The sequence below is a fragment of the Amphiprion ocellaris genome, chromosome 16 (assembly GCF_022539595.1).
Source record: "Amphiprion ocellaris isolate individual 3 ecotype Okinawa chromosome 16, ASM2253959v1, whole genome shotgun sequence".
Lineage (NCBI taxonomy): Eukaryota > Metazoa > Chordata > Actinopteri > Pomacentridae > Amphiprion > Amphiprion ocellaris.
In genome coordinates, this window is record NC_072781.1 from 6,450,419 (window position 1) to 6,469,488 (window position 19,070).

Here is a 19,070-nt window from a genome sequence, read left to right on the forward strand (position 1 = left end):
AAAATGTAAGACATGTGGTAGAGGTGACAAAAATGACATGATAATCAAAAAATACAAATCCATTGACTTTTGATGTGCAGAATCTATTTGCCTCCTTGCAACAGTGCCTTTTAGTGTACATGTTTGATTCAATTGTGTTTATCCTTTCATTTGGTACATTTTGAATGCCAGATGACCCCACAAGTGTATATAACTTATAAAAAAATATCACCTTGTTTGGTCATGATTAAAATAAAGTATGAGGTTGCACTTTACAGAAAGGTAAAGGTAAATCAGTTAGTCCCGGCTGTTCAGTATGCCCTGCAATCCAAGATACATTTAAATGCTCTCAGATTAGACTTTTGTCAACACTTCTCAAGACATACTTGTAAACATGTTTTAAATGTAGTCAAATCAAACGTTTCTTTCATAAAAGACTCAGATGGGAAACGCTGAAATAATAAACAAAGTGAAGACAGCTTTAGATTTAGTAAAATGTCTCTGTCCCCAAAATTCAAAGTACCGTATGAAAACTGGCCCTAAAATTAAAAGCAGTTTGCATGGAAAGATATGCCAATATTTTGTAAATCGTTGAAAACATAAAAATGCTACTGTAAGGGAAATCAAGTTAATGTAAAGTGCAACCTGTTACACATTATTATACACAGCCACACACAATCATAAAGCCAATAAAAGAGTGAAATGGTCACTAAAAGAATGAGAACAATTCAAAAGAATATTTTTATTCAACATGAATTAAAACATTTTTTGTTCAAATGATAAATGATCAGACAGACATTGTTTCCCAGTGTTTCCACAAATGTAAAATAATATAACAATTGAAACAGGGAGACATTTTTTTTTCAACATGGGGTGGCTAAGCAAAGCGGAACACAGTAAACCATGCAAATGTTTGATGAATGACAGATGATATGAGAGTATGTGTCAGGTGGTGAGAATAAATGATCGATGAACATGTTTTGTCAGGTAGATCTCTTTTTGTAACATACGTATATGAAAGACATATGTGCACTAAATAATGGGACCTTTAGACACTAAAACTACATAAATATCTAAAATCAATTAAAAATTTCATGTAAGTAAAAACGGGGAACTCACTCGCTGCTGGGTCGGTCAAATAGCTGTAGCGCTTACGCAAAGCTAAGGAGGCAAAGGTATGACGTCGTTCTGGCTTTTCAGTCTGGAACAAACAAAAAAGAACAAAAGATGTTTTAACATAAAAATATGGAGAAAGGTGGTTCTACCCTATCAGGATTAGGTCTAAATATTAATGTTAGTTTCGATAGTGCAGTGGATGAATATTGCCTGTTTTTAGTGGATCGGTGCATGCAGTTAGTGCTGCCACAAGGAGGCACTGCAGGTGTGCATTAGTTTATCCTCTGGCCCTGTGCTTCTTCACTTGCTGCATGTGTCAACTGCATTAAAATCAAATGACTGCAGACAATATGTGCTTTGTCTGTACAGCCCTCACCATCTAAGCAGTAAGCACAAGCAAAATTCAAACTTTCAGTAAGGTATTTTAAAGAAATGTCGTCTTATCTTGAAGATGCGTTCCTCAGTTTATCATCAAATATTAATGTCATATTACACCTTATTAAAAGCACAATAATAGTATAATAATTGCATCAATTTCAGTATTATCAATATTAGGCTCCAGGAATGTTTGTATTCTGCATTACATGGTTTACAAGACAGGTCAACATTCAGTTAGAATGTAGTTAATAATTTATTTAATAGTATTATTATTATTACTACGTATTTAACAAGTAAAATTGTTTAGGTTGGCTTGATACTTGAGAGTGTAGTGTGTCTATTTTCTATGCCATAACTTTACTTTGAGTCTCTCTCAGACAACAATGCAGATTTTTTTTTCAAACTGTGCTACTATTCGCCTGTCTTTAACTTCATAATCACACTAGAATTGCAATGTATAATTACTGATGGAAAATTTCTTCCTTTTATAAACTATCATGAAACATAATTCGGGTGCTGAATTATTTATTTTATTTATTTATTTTTGTAGAATGCATACTTTTAATGTAAATTGTCAAACATAAAAACAGCCCTAGCTTCATTTTATCAAGGTTTCTATGAATGTTTTGTCTTGCAGCTGAGAGTGTTAGTCTTCTTGTTACACACCGGCCAAGGACAAAGGTGGAAAAACAAGGGAAACCCCAAATACAACAAAAGAATGACTAACTGGACAAACAATAAAAGTCAGGGTTACATCTTTAGGTGACAAAAGATACCATAGTCCCTATGAGTTAACATAATGATGGGATCCTGTTGGACATGTATGGAAAGGAAGATAGAGATGAAAAACAAGCCGAGATGTGGCACAGCAATTGGCTCCACTGGACTTGGGATGGAGACAACAATAAACAAATCCCTTTTGCTGTTAAAACTGCCATTTCCACTCATGCACTACATGGGGTCACTTCAACAATGACGTGTAAGAACACATGCGGTCAGAAGCATCTTCCACACACAACCTCCAGAAAAAAAACGCGTGTATTTACTACAGCGTCTGCGGTAAAGCCAACGAAAAGGGACGACAAAGAAGAAGCGGTTCCATGTGATGATGAAGAATCTGTTTACCTCATCATCAGGATCAGACTCCATATCCTGTGGTATTCCAAGATGCATTGCAGGAACGGGAGAGAGATGACACAATGGAGAGCAGGGAAGTTATAGTGAGCAGGGAGGTGGAAAGAAAACTCAGGGGATGAAAATGGAGCAGCAAAAACAACAAAATGCATCAGAAAAAATCTATGGGATTAATAGAAAATAAACAGCAAAGTAACAAAAGCAAAAGCAAATTACAGTTTCTTGTGATCAATCAACACCACAACAAACAAACAAATGACAATATCGGGTTTTTTTTGTTTTTTTTTTTGCATAATTCTTATGTACCCACAGTGAGCCAGGCAATAGAACGAAGCACGATGTGCATGTGTGGCTGCATGTGTACGTTGTGGGGTCTTACGACTGGCACAGGCTTTAACATTAATAAAAGACACAAGCAGCAGGCAGTCATTTCTGGACCAAATGAGCTTCAATGGCTTCTCTTGATGTCGGGACAACATTGCTCTCCGTCTTTATTTACATGGAGATGACATGATATGACCTAAAAAAAAAAGGATAAACAGGTCAAACATGGCCCTCCTACCTTCTTGTGAGTTGGCAGTGTAATATTCAAATTGCATATGGCAGTCTGTGGAAGGCCTTTTGTGGATTTTGGCTCTCTCAGGAAGGAGAGGCGGCCACATGGCTCCTGTCCCATATCTCTGATCTGCAGGAGACAGTGAAAAGATCCCATCATCAACACTCATGCAAAGTATTAAAAAAAAGCTTTTATTTTTCTAATTCCAGGATGAAAAACATCTGCATTTTATACCTCAACCTATCGCATAATCCTAATAATTCAAATATGGCATTGTTGATATAAATATAAAAATGTAACTGCATTGAATTTGTTAGCATGCTTGTCAAAAACCCAGAGAAAAAACAGTGGATTTGTCTGATCTGAAAGAATCCTATGAGTAACTTTCACCTAACTCTACAGTATAATGCATCAGATACTGCAAAATAACATTTCTGCTGTTATGAATGTCACCTAATGAGGGAAGGACAAACCTTTCTGGCAATATTTAATCAACAAAGCACCTTCAGAAAGGAGACCACAATGAAGAACATACCAAAAAAAATGGGTCAATATGTAATTGACAGACTTTTGAAGTCCATGGGATATATCTTTCATATATTTTTATTAAAAAAAAAAAAAAAAAAAAAGTTTTTTATGTTCATTATGATCATGTCTTTCCATAATTATTTATTATAGAAACGATCATTTATTAATTAAAAAATGACTGGATATCATTAAAATGTCAACTAAATAACCGTCCAAATATAATAACAACCACCTTCTAATTAGTGAAACAATAATAAAATTAGTTTATTCAAAAATTGTTGTGATTGTGTTCTTTTTATTAAGTTGAGATAATCATGACAGATATTTTTTTTCTGGCAAATTATCAGATTTGATCTGGAAAATAACTAGTTGTATCTGTGTCCAAGAAATCACTTTCAACTAAGTTCCCCATTACAAAAACAACTCTCAAGGAAGTGTGTTAATTCCAGATCACATGACCTGCTCCACATGATGTCATTTCCTCCTGAAGAAAAGACTGGCAAGACTCCAAGGCTTTCTGAGTTATTTAATATAAAATAGTGTGTGAGTCAAGTGTGTATTTATCACATGTCAACAGGTTTACTACAATATCTTTAGAAATAACTTTCAATTTCAATTTTACTCAATTGTATATTTAACATTTAGAAGAATCTTTCTGTAAAAATGCCATGTGGTGTTGATTTTAGGCCTGAAAACAGCAAAAATGTCAACTATGATACCTGTCAACTATGTTACAAAAAGTCCCGCAATTATATGTTGACCCACATGCTAGCAGACGGAGAGGGTGATACGAGAAATATATTTTATACCTTCACATTGAAAGGAAGCCTGTTTTCCTTGAAGGAGTAGAAGTTAAAAACCAACTGCTGCCCACTTTTGGCGAGAGGGGACAGGTTGCCATAGCAGTCCACATGGATAGGCTTGCCCTCCAGAACCTACAGAAGTGCATCGACCAGAAATGTCATCATTGTGGAGAAAAGGCTGCTGAAACTGATATTTTATTGCATAGATGTATACCAGGGTTTATTCATTTGTCGGTTAGTTCTTTATTAGTCTCGTATAATGTTTGCATGTCAACGCAACCCCACCTCGATGTCTTTGCTCCGGGCCACTTCCTCAAAGTTCTCCTGCTGCTCGAGCGTCTTGTCCACCTTGTCGTCCGTCATGCAGAAGCAGCGCAGCCGAGCCTCGATGACGTCGTTCATCTTGGCGAACACCACAAACTTGGCCAGGTACGGCACGCAGATCAGCTCCCGGTATAACTGAGACGCTAGACTCACCGTCTCAGGAATCTGGTGACAGTCTGCGAGCCAGAACCTGAGGAGGGAAGGAGGTAAGAAGAGATGTAAAGAAGGGGGTAAAAACGCATGAAAAGAAACTGAAGCTGTTTTTGTGTCACACGTGTCACAGGGATGCAACACTGTGGTGTAAGACGGCATTGTAAGTAATAAGTAACCAAGTCCTTTCTTTCAAAGGTACACACAGACACATGACAGCCATGTAGGAATCTAATTACAGTGAACCAAACAGTGCTCTGTTAATACCAGGCTGCACATTCACCACATGATACAAATGTAGTTAGAAGGAAAGTTTATGACCCTGCGTACTGTAAACAAGAAGTTCACTCGCTCAACATTCAGCAATGTATGGATGATGTGACTTCAAATCACTTGGATAAATTTGCAAAGTGTAGCCCCGACAGTAGGGACACAGAAAAGAAGACAGTCAAAGATAAAATAAACTATAAAGTATCAACTTTGATTCAATAAATTGGAGAAAGTTGAGATAAGACGGACTCTCCTGAAGTGAAGAGAAATGATTGGAAAAAAGGAAACAATAGAATTCTGATGATTGAGGTAGAAAATGGATATGATTTGATTTGAAGCTTCTCATTGCTATTTGGGTCTTCTGTCACTATTTTGAGGTCTACTGAGATGTTCTCTTGGCAGTGTTTTAAACTTACTTAACTTGTCATGGGTCAATATATAATTGCAAGACTTTTTTTTTAAACATAGTTGACATGTATCATAGTTGACATTTTTGCTGTTTTCAGGCATTTTTACAGAAAGATTTTTCTAAAATATTATGTATACAATGAAGTAAAATTGAAATTGAAAGTTATTTATAAAGATATTGTAGTAAACCTGTTGACATGCCATAATTCCACACTTGACTCACACACTACTTTATATTAAATAACTCAGAAAGCCTTGGAGTCTGGCCAGACTTTTCTTCAGGAGGAAATGACATCATGTGGAGCAGGTCATGTGATCTGGAATTAACACACCTCCCTGAGAGGTGTTTTTGTAATGGGGAACTTAGATGAAAGTGATTTCTTGGACACAGATACGATTTGTTATTTTTTATATAAAATTTGATATATTGCCAAAAAAGAAATTGTTTGAGTTTAATAAAAGGCACACAGAAGGTGGTTGTTAAATTTGGACGGTTATTTAGGTGACATTTTAGTGATATCCAGTATTTTTTTAAATAAATGATTGTTTCCATAATAAATAATTATGGAATTTGTAAAGACATGATCATAATGAACATAAAAGACATTAGTTTGTTTTACTTTTAACAAAAATGTATGCAAGATATATCCCATAGACTTCAAAAGTCCCTCAATTATATATTGACCCTCATAATTTTCTGAATGGTAGGATGAGATTTGCAAATAACTGTTACTCTCATTATCGATTAATCTGTCACATCCTGTCTCAACTTGATATTTGTTTCATAAAAAATCAGAAAACAGGATTACATGTTTGGCATTTTTGCTTGAAATTTGACATATTTAATCATGTACATACTGCCAGAAGTGTTTTCTTTTGATTGCATAATTGTTGCATCTGAAATAAGACCAGCATGCACTTTCTTCATATTCAAAGCTATAAGAAGCTGCTTTACTATTCAAGGAAAATATGAGTAATTCTCATGAGGACACAACAGTGAACCAAATAGTGCACAAAATGTTACCTAAATTTAAATTCCATATAGGTTTTCCTTATATTTTATTTCACTACAGCTGAAAATAAATAAGTAACTCAGTTTAGCAAAAATACAAAAACATTGTAGTGCTTTCATAGTGTTCTACTACACAGCCAGCAATCTGAATATACTATATATGATTATTTTCATCATCAATTAATCTGTCTAATTTTTTTACTTCATCACTTGAAGCCTAGGGAAAATACGTATGACCAAGATGACATCTACAAATGTCAACTTCATAAGATAAAGACATTGTGATAAAAGATGAAAACAGAAACTGTCCACATTTGGGAACTGGAACCAGAAAATATTTTGAATATTTTTGATATGTTGGAAATTAATTATGAACTGTCAGAGCACCTCTAACCTATTTTGCTGCAGCAGTTGAACAAGGAATCAACAGATAGCTTAGATTGCTTATTTAGAAATGAGAATGTGTTGCATTCAAAATACTCATTTGTATTCGTCACATCCAGCTCTGGTCTACTGTGTATAAAGTTTGTGTGTGTGAGTCTCACCTGGCCGACACATTTGTGGTGAAGGAGACACAGTCGGTCACAAAGGACAGAGGTGTGGTTCCTGTGATGTCCTCCCACTGTGCAGGGGACGTTCCTCCTGTAGGAAACAGCGGCCAAAGAATGAGCTCACCAGCCTGGTCGGTTTATTTAGCTTTCAGAACCCTCGTCCTTTTATCTTCTCCGTCCTTCATCTTCTTTCTATCGACTAGCGGACTCTGACATCTAAGTAGACATGATGTAGCTCGGGCTTTTCAATTCAGAGTGACTCATGTATAATGAATGGATTAAAAAATATGTCTGGTGCCACAAATCTAACAAATGCAACACAATGCAGTGACTGTTTTTATTACGTAATTTGGACCTCGGTTAGACCTGCAGGGGCGATTTGGAGAGCTTCAGTGTCGTCATGCTCTAGTTCTCTACCCGTCTACTTGCCTGTGATGCTGCAGAGCAGACGCAGACACGGTGCAGCGTCGCCTCGGTGGCCGCTGGGATGGCCTTCCGCCGATCTAGGGGGGACGGGGATCGTCATGGTGATCGGCTTGTGGAACTTCCTCCTCCTCGGCTCTACGGTGACGATGGGGCTGAAGGTGGCTCTGTTGCCAAGGACGGCCCTCGCCATGTCATCCGGCACCGGCTGGGCCTACACAGAGAAGACAGACACCAACTTATTCCATTGGTTCAACTTCGAGAAATGCTCAGTCAGACCTTTTCCTGAATTTTCTATCAAACTGAAGGATCCAGGCATGTCAGACAGAATCCGAAATTCAACCAAAAATAGGTCAGGTATAAATAAATAATAAGCCAGTGGGCTGCGTTAGCAAAGAAAAAAAAAAAAGCAGAGTCATGGAACAGATTAAATTTGAGCTGATCCCAGGAGTCCCACTGTACCTGCAGGCCAACACGGATCTTCTTGGTGAGCGCCCCCTGTGGGAACGAGGCCTGGACCATGGGCACGGTGCTGCTGGACAGGACGCCTCCGTCTGGACCCATGTGGTTGGACTCCTGTTTGATCCGTGACACCACTGCGAAATACTGCGGAAAATCTCTGGTGATGATGCGGCAAATGCGCTTCTTCTCCAACTCGGCAGGACTGTCCAGCTCTGAGCCAGAAAAAATTATTTCATAGCTGTGATTTGAAGCAACATTTAAACGACTGTAGTCTCTAAATACAAATTCTGACTAAATAAATGCTTTTAAATATATAATGTGATTACACACTAAACTGGCTCAGTACCTTGAATGAAAAAGAAAATGGATGAAAATCTGTTTTTTAGGTCACCAGCTGACATACAGCCCTGGGTGATGTCATGTAGGTTTTTCTAAGTGGTTCAGTTCACCTTCAGCCAGACTAAAAACTTTAATACTAACTATTGTTGGTAAATGCTGGACCACACTGAATAACCTTCACTTTACCTTCATCCATTCCACCCAGCAGCTCAGTGAGGTCTTCTGGACTGGCGTCGGACTGGTGCTCCTTCCACGTGTCACCGTTGTCACTCCTCAACACAATCAGCTCCCTCTCTTTGCCCCGCATCGAACCGAAATGAGGGATCTCCACAATCACAGGACTGAAAGGGAAAATAGAATATAATTTTAATTAGCTGCACTCTCAGGGTCAGGATTTCAAACACATATTAGGAAATCTTCATTCAACCACTGCCCCCTACCCGAGGAACTGAGCCCCAGCTGGTCCGACCTCCACCAGCCGGCTCACCAGCCCCTCTCCCTCCACCATGGGCGGGGGGTAGGCCAGCTTGTGCCTTTTGGCCAGGCGGCAGGTGATCCGCGTGGGCGCTGTGCACTTCCTGGGAGGGATGATGATGCGCATGCCGTTGTGGCGGCTGCCTCTCATCGAACCCCCACGAGCGTCCACCATGAAACTGACCAAGAACCTGCAACGTTAAAAAGCACAACTTCAGAGAAGGAAAAAAGGAGCTAAGAGAAGAGAAAGATAGACTGAAGCCACGGACACAAGTGAGGAGGACGATTCCCATGCTGTGATCACCGTACACCCAAATAAAGAAAGGAAAAGACAGAAGTTTGAATAAAAAAATAAGAACAGAGATAGAGAAAGAGACAGGACGATAGAAAGAGGGGAAAAAAAAGATGCTTTGAGTTCTGAAACTTGGCAGTTCTCACCTTCACTTGCCTCGATTTAGAACATTAAACATTGTCTGAAACTAAACAGGGTGCTAATGAAGCTGCAGAAAGTTTAGTTTCCGGTTCTGAGGCTGAAGGTGAGATTGTTGGCAAAGATTCAGCAACTCTAAAGCAGCGTTCAGTGATCAAATATTAAACACCTGCACAAATGTTTCACCTACGTAGGGTGTCCTATCCTTCAAATTAAGAGCATGTTTTAGCATCCTGTTAATATAATCAATGAAACAAATGTAAGGATGGGGTTGGGTGCAGGCACAGATAAGTCTGGTTGCGCAGTTTTTATGAACTGACTAAAACCAAACGAGAAGTTATTAGTTCTGCGCTTTCTCTTTCTTAACTGTATGTTACAAACATCCCTGTAAGGTTTTACCACAGATGTGAGAGAGTGAGAGAGAGATGGCACATCAATGAAAGACTCCCAAACACGTCGACTACACACTTCTACTATCTAAGCAGTGCAAATGAAACACCACCAGACCACACAGATGAGACGAGCACAGACTGGAGAGAGGAGAGACAGTGACGAGATGAGAGGGAGACAGAGGTGGAGGAAGTGAGTGACATCACTGCGGCATCATGGGTGAAAGCAGCGAACTCAGTCATCACCTGGAGTCATACTGAGGGAGCGGGGAGGAGAAGCTGCAAAATAAACACATGGAGACAATGCAGGAGGCAAACCCCCAGAACCTAGTTTTAGTATCAATGTTTCACAATCACTGCTGGGATCTGAAACAACTACCGAAGATGACAGAAAAACTACCTGGGTAGGAAAAAAAAAATCAAGGGGAAACAGAATAAATAAAGACACATGACGATGATGGAAATATTATAAATAGACACACAAAACTCACAGGGGATAATAATGAGTCAAAAATAGAAATAAAGAACCAAAAACTGCACATGACAGATCCCAGTAACACCAAAGAAGTTTTCAATTAAGCTCGGTGCAAAGACAGCACTGTCTATTTAAAGCAGACCTTAACACTTTATGATGTCATATATTCAAAGTGTGCGAATGACATGAAAGCGAAATGTTATCGGCTTATGCAAAAGGGACACACGAGCTGCTGTATCATGAGCTCACGCAGAGCCTGGAGTTTGTGTCTGTAATGGCAGAAATAGCAGGATGTCAGGGAACAGGGGGGGGGGGGGGGGACTTCTGGACCGTGTCTCCAGACTTATGGTATGACATGAGGGCTTTAGAGGATGAAGTGTGTGCTGTAATGTAATGTGTAAAGCAGCGGCACTGCAGAAATCCCACAGCCCTGCACCTTGTCTGCATCAGTGCTGCAGGGTTTGCTGAATATTGACTCTTTGGCGGGGAGGAGAACAAAAAACAATACAGTTTTGTGCAGTAAGCATATAAAAATGTGTGATTTCTGCAATAGTTCTATGGATGTGCATGCACTATGTGTCTGTATATACACACGCACTCGATAGCTTTTGCATTTGCTCGAAACGTCTACATGCTGGTAAATGTATGCTGGCAGATCGGATGAGACGGAACAGCTGTTCTTACCCGGAGTGAATGGGGCTGGACACAGTGTTGTGGCTGTGGTCCATGGTGTCAGGAGTCCAGCTGTAGCGTCGCATACACTCCGAACTGTAGTCTCTGGTCACAGCAAGGTGCTGAGGAGAAGAGGACCCAAAGATAGACGTGAAGAGAAGAGGAATAATAAGTGATTTAAGAGCAGGGTAAGGTGAAGAAAGGAGCAGAAGAATAAAGATAAAAAGGAGTAAAGATAAGATGGAGGAGATGAGAAAGATCGACAACAGATAAATCACTGAGTAGACGTGTCCCTCCCATCTTTTTTCTTGACTCTTTTGTCATGCATGGTATGAAACAATGAGCTTTAACAGCCTCTAGTTCTACATTTGTGAAGACTGTCCACAGTCTCCCCACAGTCAGGACAAAAAAACACAATAAGTAACATCCAGAAACATCCAGTACATCTCTTACTATGATTTTGCAGTGGTCAGACAATGAAATGAGCAACAATAACATGCAACAATTATGCTCACAAACTGGAAACTTGCTTTAATAAATGCATGTCAACAGTGATTCATGAGGCTCATGTAGACTGAAAGGAGCATGGGAACGAACGTTCACTAAACACAGCATGAATGGAAGAGACGACAATGGCAGAGACCCAAAACAAACAAATATACAAAAACTGAAGAGAAATGAAAGCCAGACCAATGTGACAGTGACTGGAAACCAACAAAACTGACGAATGAGTCAGACATCCATCAACATTTATACCTTATTGAGCGGATCAACCAAGTAGGAAATGTCTTTACAGACACTCTGAAGCTTAAGGGAGAAGAAAGACAGTTCAGAAGTTGTACTGAGGGCTCTATGTGGTCCAGGCACATGGATTTATGGTGATTTGTTCCACTGAAGGATTACATTTACACCAAAGAAAACATGATGATGAGATCATCCAATGATATAGGGATCTACATTCAAACTATAGATGGCTGCAGCTGAAGCTTCACCCGTTAATGTAGCAGATAAGAGATATTTTATAATGTGCATATTGTGGTTATTAATAATTTAAGATCCTGGGTGATGTTAGATCTAACAGTATACTGTGAATATCGCTATTGAATCTAAGTGGTTACAGTTTCTGTTTTTATTCTCACCACCAAAACAAGCACAAGACAGGCAGGATGAAGTCTGCAGAGCACTGCGGTTTTCCATGAGAAAGCAAACGGGGGCCTCTCAAAGCCCTTAGGTTTGAATAAACTCTTCGTCGAGGTGCTATACACTCACCCTCAGCACTTTGGCAAAAGCAGGCCTGGCATTAACACTACTTCTGTTATGACCTTTGTGCAAGACAAGTAAAGCCACCCTGCTCCTTGCTTTAATCTACCCAGCCTGTGTTTTTTATCAGGCCATTGACAGAAAGTTTGAAAAGCACACAGTAAAAGGTACCAAAGAAAGAACCAGACTGGGAGAAAAGAGGGTGACAAATAGTGGAAAATAGACACAAAGGATGAAAAGGATGGTAGGAAACTGATCTTACCGTGTCCTTTGTGGGGGCCAGAATTTCCTCAATCATCATGCTGTCCCGAGCGAAGGAGCTCCGGTTGAGTGTGTTGGACCTATCCGAACTGAAGGAGCGGAGGCTACATGTTACCATGCAACCCAGCGCCGCGGGCAACAACAAGTGACGGGCAGGGGAACACGGCATAAAACAAAAAGCAAGGAATCCATTACTACATGCAACCTCCAGGGAACCGAGTTTGTACTGTTCTGGACAAAAGGAGTCCAAAAGTAGGAAGGCGGAAGAGCCCGCATTTAAACAAGGATCAGATACTGCAGCAGGTTATTCAGAGATGGAAATGAGAGTCACAGTGTGGTCAGTATGTTTGCATTAAGAGATAGAGGCGAAGAGGAGAAGTTGGCAGACTGGAAGAAAGCAAAGACTGCTGTTATGACTATTTCTACATGACAGTGTGGTTGTGTCACGAACACAGATGCAACTAAGTGTCTAAATGATGAAATATGACAGTTCAGTGGACCGGATTGGCACCTGGCTGGCAGGTGAGAGAGTAAAGTTGACAAATCTGCGTAGATCTTGTGTTAATGACAGCAAAAGATTTCCTCAGAGGTATTTCAACCGTTAATCCGACTTGAGCTCAAAGACTGACACGTCTTTATTCTAAGATTAGCTGACCTCGACCTGTTTCAGAGCAGCAAAACACAAAAAGGGAAACTGGTCTTTTCTATCCGTCTTGCTGCAGTCCGCTTTATGGTTGTGTGTGGTGAAGTGTGCCTATTTTTGCAGCCTCTTGGGCTCAATGTGGTGCTGTAGACTCCTCTTGGTTTTTTTTTTTTCGCTACAAGGATTTGATCAGTGCAGAAGAGCAAAAATGACTCCTCAGTCACTTCAAATATGTTATTGTGTGTTTTGGCCTTTAAATAGTGCGTTTTTTTGCATGTTTGCACACGATTAGGGGCTCGGAAAATGGTATAATACCCAGCCGACAAAGCCGACAAGTCTCTCCCTGACTCTCTCTGAGTGTATACTGTATGTGTGTATTGATGCGCCATGCATGTGAGTGCAAAAGGGGGGAGGACGGGTGAGCGAGGGAGGGTGGGGGGAAATGCAGAGCTCAGCGTGTTTGAGTGGGCACACTATTCAGCACAGAGAGAAGCCCTTTATTCAGCAGAGCCTGCCTACCCCACCATCGAAGTTACCAAGCAACTCTGTGTGGACTGAATGGACTCGCTGGCATGGCAGCGCAGCGCTAGCTCCCCCCCCCTCGACCTCCCCACTTTCTCCTCTGTTCTCACCCAAAACCCTGTTTGTTCTTCACAGCTTCCTCCCCTCTTTCTCATTCCGTCCATCCTCCTCTTCACCCCATAAACATCCCTGATGTTCTATTTTCCTTCTCTGTTTTTCGTCCCCCTCACTCGTCCTCTTTATTGTCTCCTTCTGCATGACATTCTTCTTTGCGATGCCCCATCATCTCTTCCACTCGCTCCATTTTAGAGGCATGTTGCTGCAGTAATACTCTGCACTCTCCACTCAAATGAAGACTTTCTTCTCTATCTTGCTACATTCATCCCTCCGTCCCCTTCCCACACCTCTCTATTGATTCCTATTCACATTCAAACTACACTGCTCTTTTTTGATCTAGCATTTGCAGGGATACATTGGTGGGTTTTAAAAAGGCATCAGTGAGGCCTCAAAGAGACAACTGAGCGTCCATCTATGCGTCCCGTCTATGAGTATGTGTCGCCTGAGTGTCAGTAAGTGGATTTCTAAAGTTTCCATCTCTGCAAACCATAATTTCACAGCAACAATCATCCCGAATAATTCCTAAGTCGTCTCCAATTACTGGCATCTAAATAAAGTCCATAAACGAGATGGATTATTAACAAAAAGATGTGTTTGATCCCTGGAAGTTACACTTTTAGCGACACTCCAAAAAAATACAAAGAAGTGCTGCTTAAGAACAAGCCACATCAAAAATGTCAGGGGATTAGTCCACAAGGCTATACAAAGCACCACTTCTGCCTCTTTTCCACACCTGCTTCAAAAAAAATACAGACATTTTCCATTTTGCAGATATGATGATTTTTGTTAGAGTGATGAGAAAACATGGTGAGTGGTGGATCGGCCAAAATGGAGATGATGATCTCAAAACATGACAACAACAACTAGACAAGTCTACTATCACAAACACTGGATGACACAGACGTACGATGGATGAGTGGTGGTTTGGGTTAGAGGTTTTATGGGTGGATGGTTGGGGGGTTAAACACTAATTCAGGGAGTCACACAGGGGAAGGAAACACCAATCACAGCTAATATTGCCTACTATTACTGCTACTACAACTACTGCTGCTTTTCTTACCTGATTCTAGGGCTAGAATGAGGGACAGGGTGCAGGAAAACAAGGAAAAGAGCAAAATAGAAGAGTGAAAAGCAAAGCATTTGGAAGACATTCGAGCATGATGTGGCTTTCTTTTTTTTAACCGTATGACATTGATGCTGTGCTTTTGCATGGTTTGCACGCTACTAAATGCACCAAATTCGTCTCGGGTTCTCACATGAGTTTGTGTTTATGCAGCCCAGTTGAAAAGCAAACCATGCAATGTCGATGTCATAAACGGAAAGGTAAGGAAAAAAGGAAAGAACTCGCTCAGCATCACACATTCATTGATCAATAAATTAGTTTATACACTTCACAGCATCCTGCAAAGAGACATGTCAACAAATTTAAACACTGTTTCAGCTGACAAACTTTTCCACTAGTGTATGTGTGGGTCAATGTATATTTGAGGGACTTTTGAAGTCCATGGGACATATCTTGCATACATTTTTATTAAAAGTAAAAAAGTGATTTTTTTTTTTACGTTCATTATGATCATGTCTTTACAAATTCCATAATTATTTATTATGGATACAATCACTTATTAATACACACTAACTAACGAAGTGTGTTAATTCCAGATCACATGACCTGCTCCACATGATGTCATTTCCTCCTGAAGAAAAGTCTGGCCAGACTCCAAGGCTTTCTGAGTTATTTAATATAAAGTAGTGTGTGAGTCAAGTGTGGATTTATGGCATGTCAACAGGTTTACTACAATATTTTCATAAGTAACTTTCAATTTCAATTTTACTCAATTGTATATATAATATTTAGAAGCATCGTTCTCAAAAAATGTGTTTGATTTTAGGCCTGAAAACAGCAAAAATGTCAACTAGTTTATGTGACAAAAAGTCCTGCAATTATATATTGACCCGTGCAATTACAGGAGAACAGCAGTAAAGTTTCTGAACAGTTTTGGCATCCATGTCTGTGTTATAAATACCTTATCTACAAATCTGCAGTGAATCATAAAGACAATTTTCTCATCATTTCATAATTTCAACCTGTGAACAACAATTCATTCCATCAACTCTGCAGAAAATCTTTCCAAAAACAACCCGTCAGACAAACATGTTTACTGGGCATCTCTCTATTTAATTCAATGTTTCCCTTGTTTGCTGTGCCCTGCTGATGTTAGCAGCTTCCTGTCACACTTAGTGCTGTTGTTTGTTTTTTTTTATCAATCCAGCCATCACAGTGCATCTGCCATCTGTCAGCGTGGCCACAATGCACTCTGGGGCTGCACGGCACTTGTCCTGTTTGCTGCTGATGTGTTTTCACTGAGGCCTGCCAGTTTTCCACTGTTTGAAACTGTAGTTACCCCCTCGAAGTGCAGCTGTTGGCTCGAGAGCATCAAAAGGTATCGGCTTCTAGCTCTTTGTGTTGTACCACGTATGGGCCGATTGTAATTTTTGCCTGCGTTTGAATGAGGTCACATAAAACGCTGAATCATTTTGTCAGGTTGAATCATTGGATGGCAACTTTCCAGCTGCTATCTCTGGCGATTTCCATTATTGTGTTTGTGTTTGAATAGAGCAGCTTTACATCATGTATATATATATATATATATCTATATCTATATATATATATATATATATATATATATATATATATAAAATCTGCTCTGGAGCAACACACATAGGATGTCAGATACGGCATCATAAATCTGTGTTCTACCACAGCATCAATGGTAAATATGACATTTCAATTAATGCAGTCATATGAGCATAATATTGCAACAATATGAGTTGGGTCAAGTAGCTGACATCAGTGCAGCAGTTTTCATCTAACATCAATGACAGGTGCCTACCTGGCTGAGCGGGCTCCTATGCTGAAGCCCATGTAGCCCTCCTGAGGGAGGGAGTCGTCCCCCAGCTCCTTCAGGTCCTGAGGCCGCAGGTATTTGTCCGTGTCCCCGGTCATCGCATCCTCACCTGGTGGAGGGGATGAAATCATAAAAATCCTCCTGTTAACTTCTGAAAAAAACAGCCAATCCAGGCAAGAGAGGCGATGCGGCACCCCAGCAAAGACAAACAAGCCCCCACTGCCTCCGCCAGGCTCCCTCTTATTTGATTAGACTACTCAGAGAGGGCCTTGGAGATCCATCAGCACCACTAAGCCCAACATAGGCTGCCTCACTGCAACTACATAGCCCACTGCAACTTTTCTTCCTTCATCTGACAGCGGCACAGCAACATGAAGCTTCAGCACTGACACTGTTTGCAGAGGTTAGACAACAATCACATGAGAGAAATGCCATCAGATGGAGCAGCAGAGCCACTTTGCGGTATATCTGGAGCTCTCCGGTAAAACCAAACGCAGCTCCTTTCACAAACACTCACAGCCCCGTGCGCAGCGGAGGGTTTAATAGCGATCAGAGGCAGAGAAACGACCAGCAGAATGAGGGGAAAAAAAGCAGAGAGAAAGTAGAGAACCGCACCGCACCTCGATCGGCGGACCGGTGGACGATGACACGCCGGTCAATGAAGCCGCCGGAGCGGCTACAGTGTTTCCCCTTCTCCCTCATGTCCGGCTCTGTCCTGCCTGCAACACTCTGCTCCTTCACCGCAGCCCCTCCCTCCCCCTACCTTCAATACTGCCGCACTCCGATCACACACCAACACCAGCATCAAGCCAGAGGACACCCAGAGCAACAACTTCCTGTGGGACTTTTCAAAATAAACCCAAGTGGTGGAGGGGCTTTAGTAACAGACACCGACTTTCCAGGTTCAAACCAGGAACAGAAAAATTCCTCAAGAGCAGTAAAGCTAAATTACACTATAAACAAGAAATTACATTCTTCAGTGGGCCTGGTTATTCATTAGATATACATTTTTTTCCATTATTTTCATGGCATAACCTACCATACAAAAGCTTGGGGTCACTTAGAAATGTCCTTATTTTTGAAAGAAAAGTATTTTTCCATGAAGATAACATTAAATGAATCAGAAATACAGTCTAGACATTGTTAATGTGGTAAATGACTATTCTAGCTGGAAACAGCTGATTTTTAATGGAATATCTCCATAGAGGTACAGAGGAACATTTCCAGCAACCATCACTCCTGTGTTCTAATGCTACATTGTGTTAGCTAATGGTGCTGAAAGGCTCATTGATGATTAGAAAACCCTTGTGCAGTTATGTTAGCACATGGATAAAAGTGTGACTTTTCATGGAAAACATGAAATTGCCTGAGTGACCCCAAACTTATGAATGGTAGTGTTTATCCCAAAATTATCCACAACTGAGGCAAGAATGCTGTGAACATTGAATAAATATCTGCTCGAGTGAAGAGAATGATGACAAATGTAAACATGCAACATTGATATATATATCCCAAATCCACTGTTTATACTGTCATTTATCCCTATCTTTGTTCTTACATTTATCCATCAGTAGATTTTTATGTATCTTGCACACTCCATTCATACATTTACCACCCTGTTTATACTGTTCCTTATCTCAACACAGTATCACATTTCATGTATTATATACCCATATGTTCTACTAATGGAAGAATATTTGCAGTATCATTGCTTTTAACTTTTAAGATATTATTTTCCACTTCCACAGGAATCTGTGCAATATCTGAATTTCCACATATGTAAGAATCTGTGCAATATCAACAGTATTCAAGTATATTTCTTGTTATTCATTTTTTCTGCTTTTTCAGTTCCCTACATATTTGCACTGCCGCCTTTGCTACTGAGACTGGAAATTTCCACAGCGTGGGTGCAATAAAGGCTTATCTTATTACTCGCACATCGTACATATTCATTTATCTTGCACATTTAGATGCATTTATCACACTATATTATATTTTAACACTTTCATAATAACATTTTGTAATAAACTTCACATTTATTGATTTTTGAACACCTCTGGTTAGATCCTAAGCTGCATTTTATTGCTTTAGCAGTTGTACTTTGTGCATTGACAATAAAGTTTAATGTAATCTAGATTCTGAGGAAGCTATCATATCTGCACATGCAATCCTCAGTCTGACGCCTGAACAACACTAACACATAATAATGCACTATATTACCTCTATGCCAAACTTTTCCAAAACTTTAAAAAAATAGGAAAACTTTCATGCATATTTTATTCTGGTGATTAACTTGAAGACCTAACTTCCTGTATTTTTCTGGCTATTTCTGTCTGACTTGACTTAAGTGGAGAACAATCGGCTCCCCACTGCTATAATAATGTATCATCGCCCCATTCAAGCTCAGATGCCCCACTACACACACGCGCACACACACACACACACACACACACACACACACACACACACACACACACACACACACACA

The 19,070-nt window shown here is 40.1% G+C and overlaps 1 protein-coding gene across 43 annotated transcripts in view; it reads right to left on the reverse strand.

Annotated features, from left to right (window-relative positions):
* Positions 1-19,070, reverse strand: part of ank3a (ankyrin 3a) — a 135,730-nt gene that overhangs the window by 20,711 nt on the left and 95,949 nt on the right. For 16 of the 43 annotated variants that reach the window (XM_055018624.1, XM_055018623.1, XM_055018630.1 and 13 more), the window contains 14 exons: positions 16,568-16,691; positions 12,396-12,498; positions 10,886-10,995; positions 9,973-10,005; positions 8,874-9,098; positions 8,620-8,774; positions 8,095-8,306; positions 7,639-7,846; positions 7,204-7,300; positions 4,780-5,008; positions 4,501-4,626; positions 3,170-3,292; positions 2,599-2,625; positions 1,099-1,180 (listed from right to left, as the gene is read on the reverse strand). In XM_055018624.1, the coding sequence (XP_054874599.1) occupies positions 1,099-1,180; positions 2,599-2,625; positions 3,170-3,292; positions 4,501-4,626; positions 4,780-5,008; positions 7,204-7,300; positions 7,639-7,846; positions 8,095-8,306; positions 8,620-8,774; positions 8,874-9,098; positions 9,973-10,005; positions 10,886-10,995; positions 12,396-12,498; positions 16,568-16,691 (1,854 nt within the window). Of the gene's footprint in view, positions 1-1,098; positions 1,181-2,598; positions 2,626-3,169; positions 3,293-4,500; positions 4,627-4,779; positions 5,009-7,203; positions 7,301-7,638; positions 7,847-8,094; positions 8,307-8,619; positions 8,775-8,873; positions 9,099-9,972; positions 10,006-10,885; positions 10,996-11,629; positions 11,681-12,395; positions 12,499-14,736; positions 14,749-16,567; positions 16,692-17,202; positions 19,004-19,070 lie in introns of those variants that run through there. The other 27 variants (XM_055018656.1, XM_055018621.1, XM_055018644.1 and 24 more) reach the window with 14 other exon arrangements.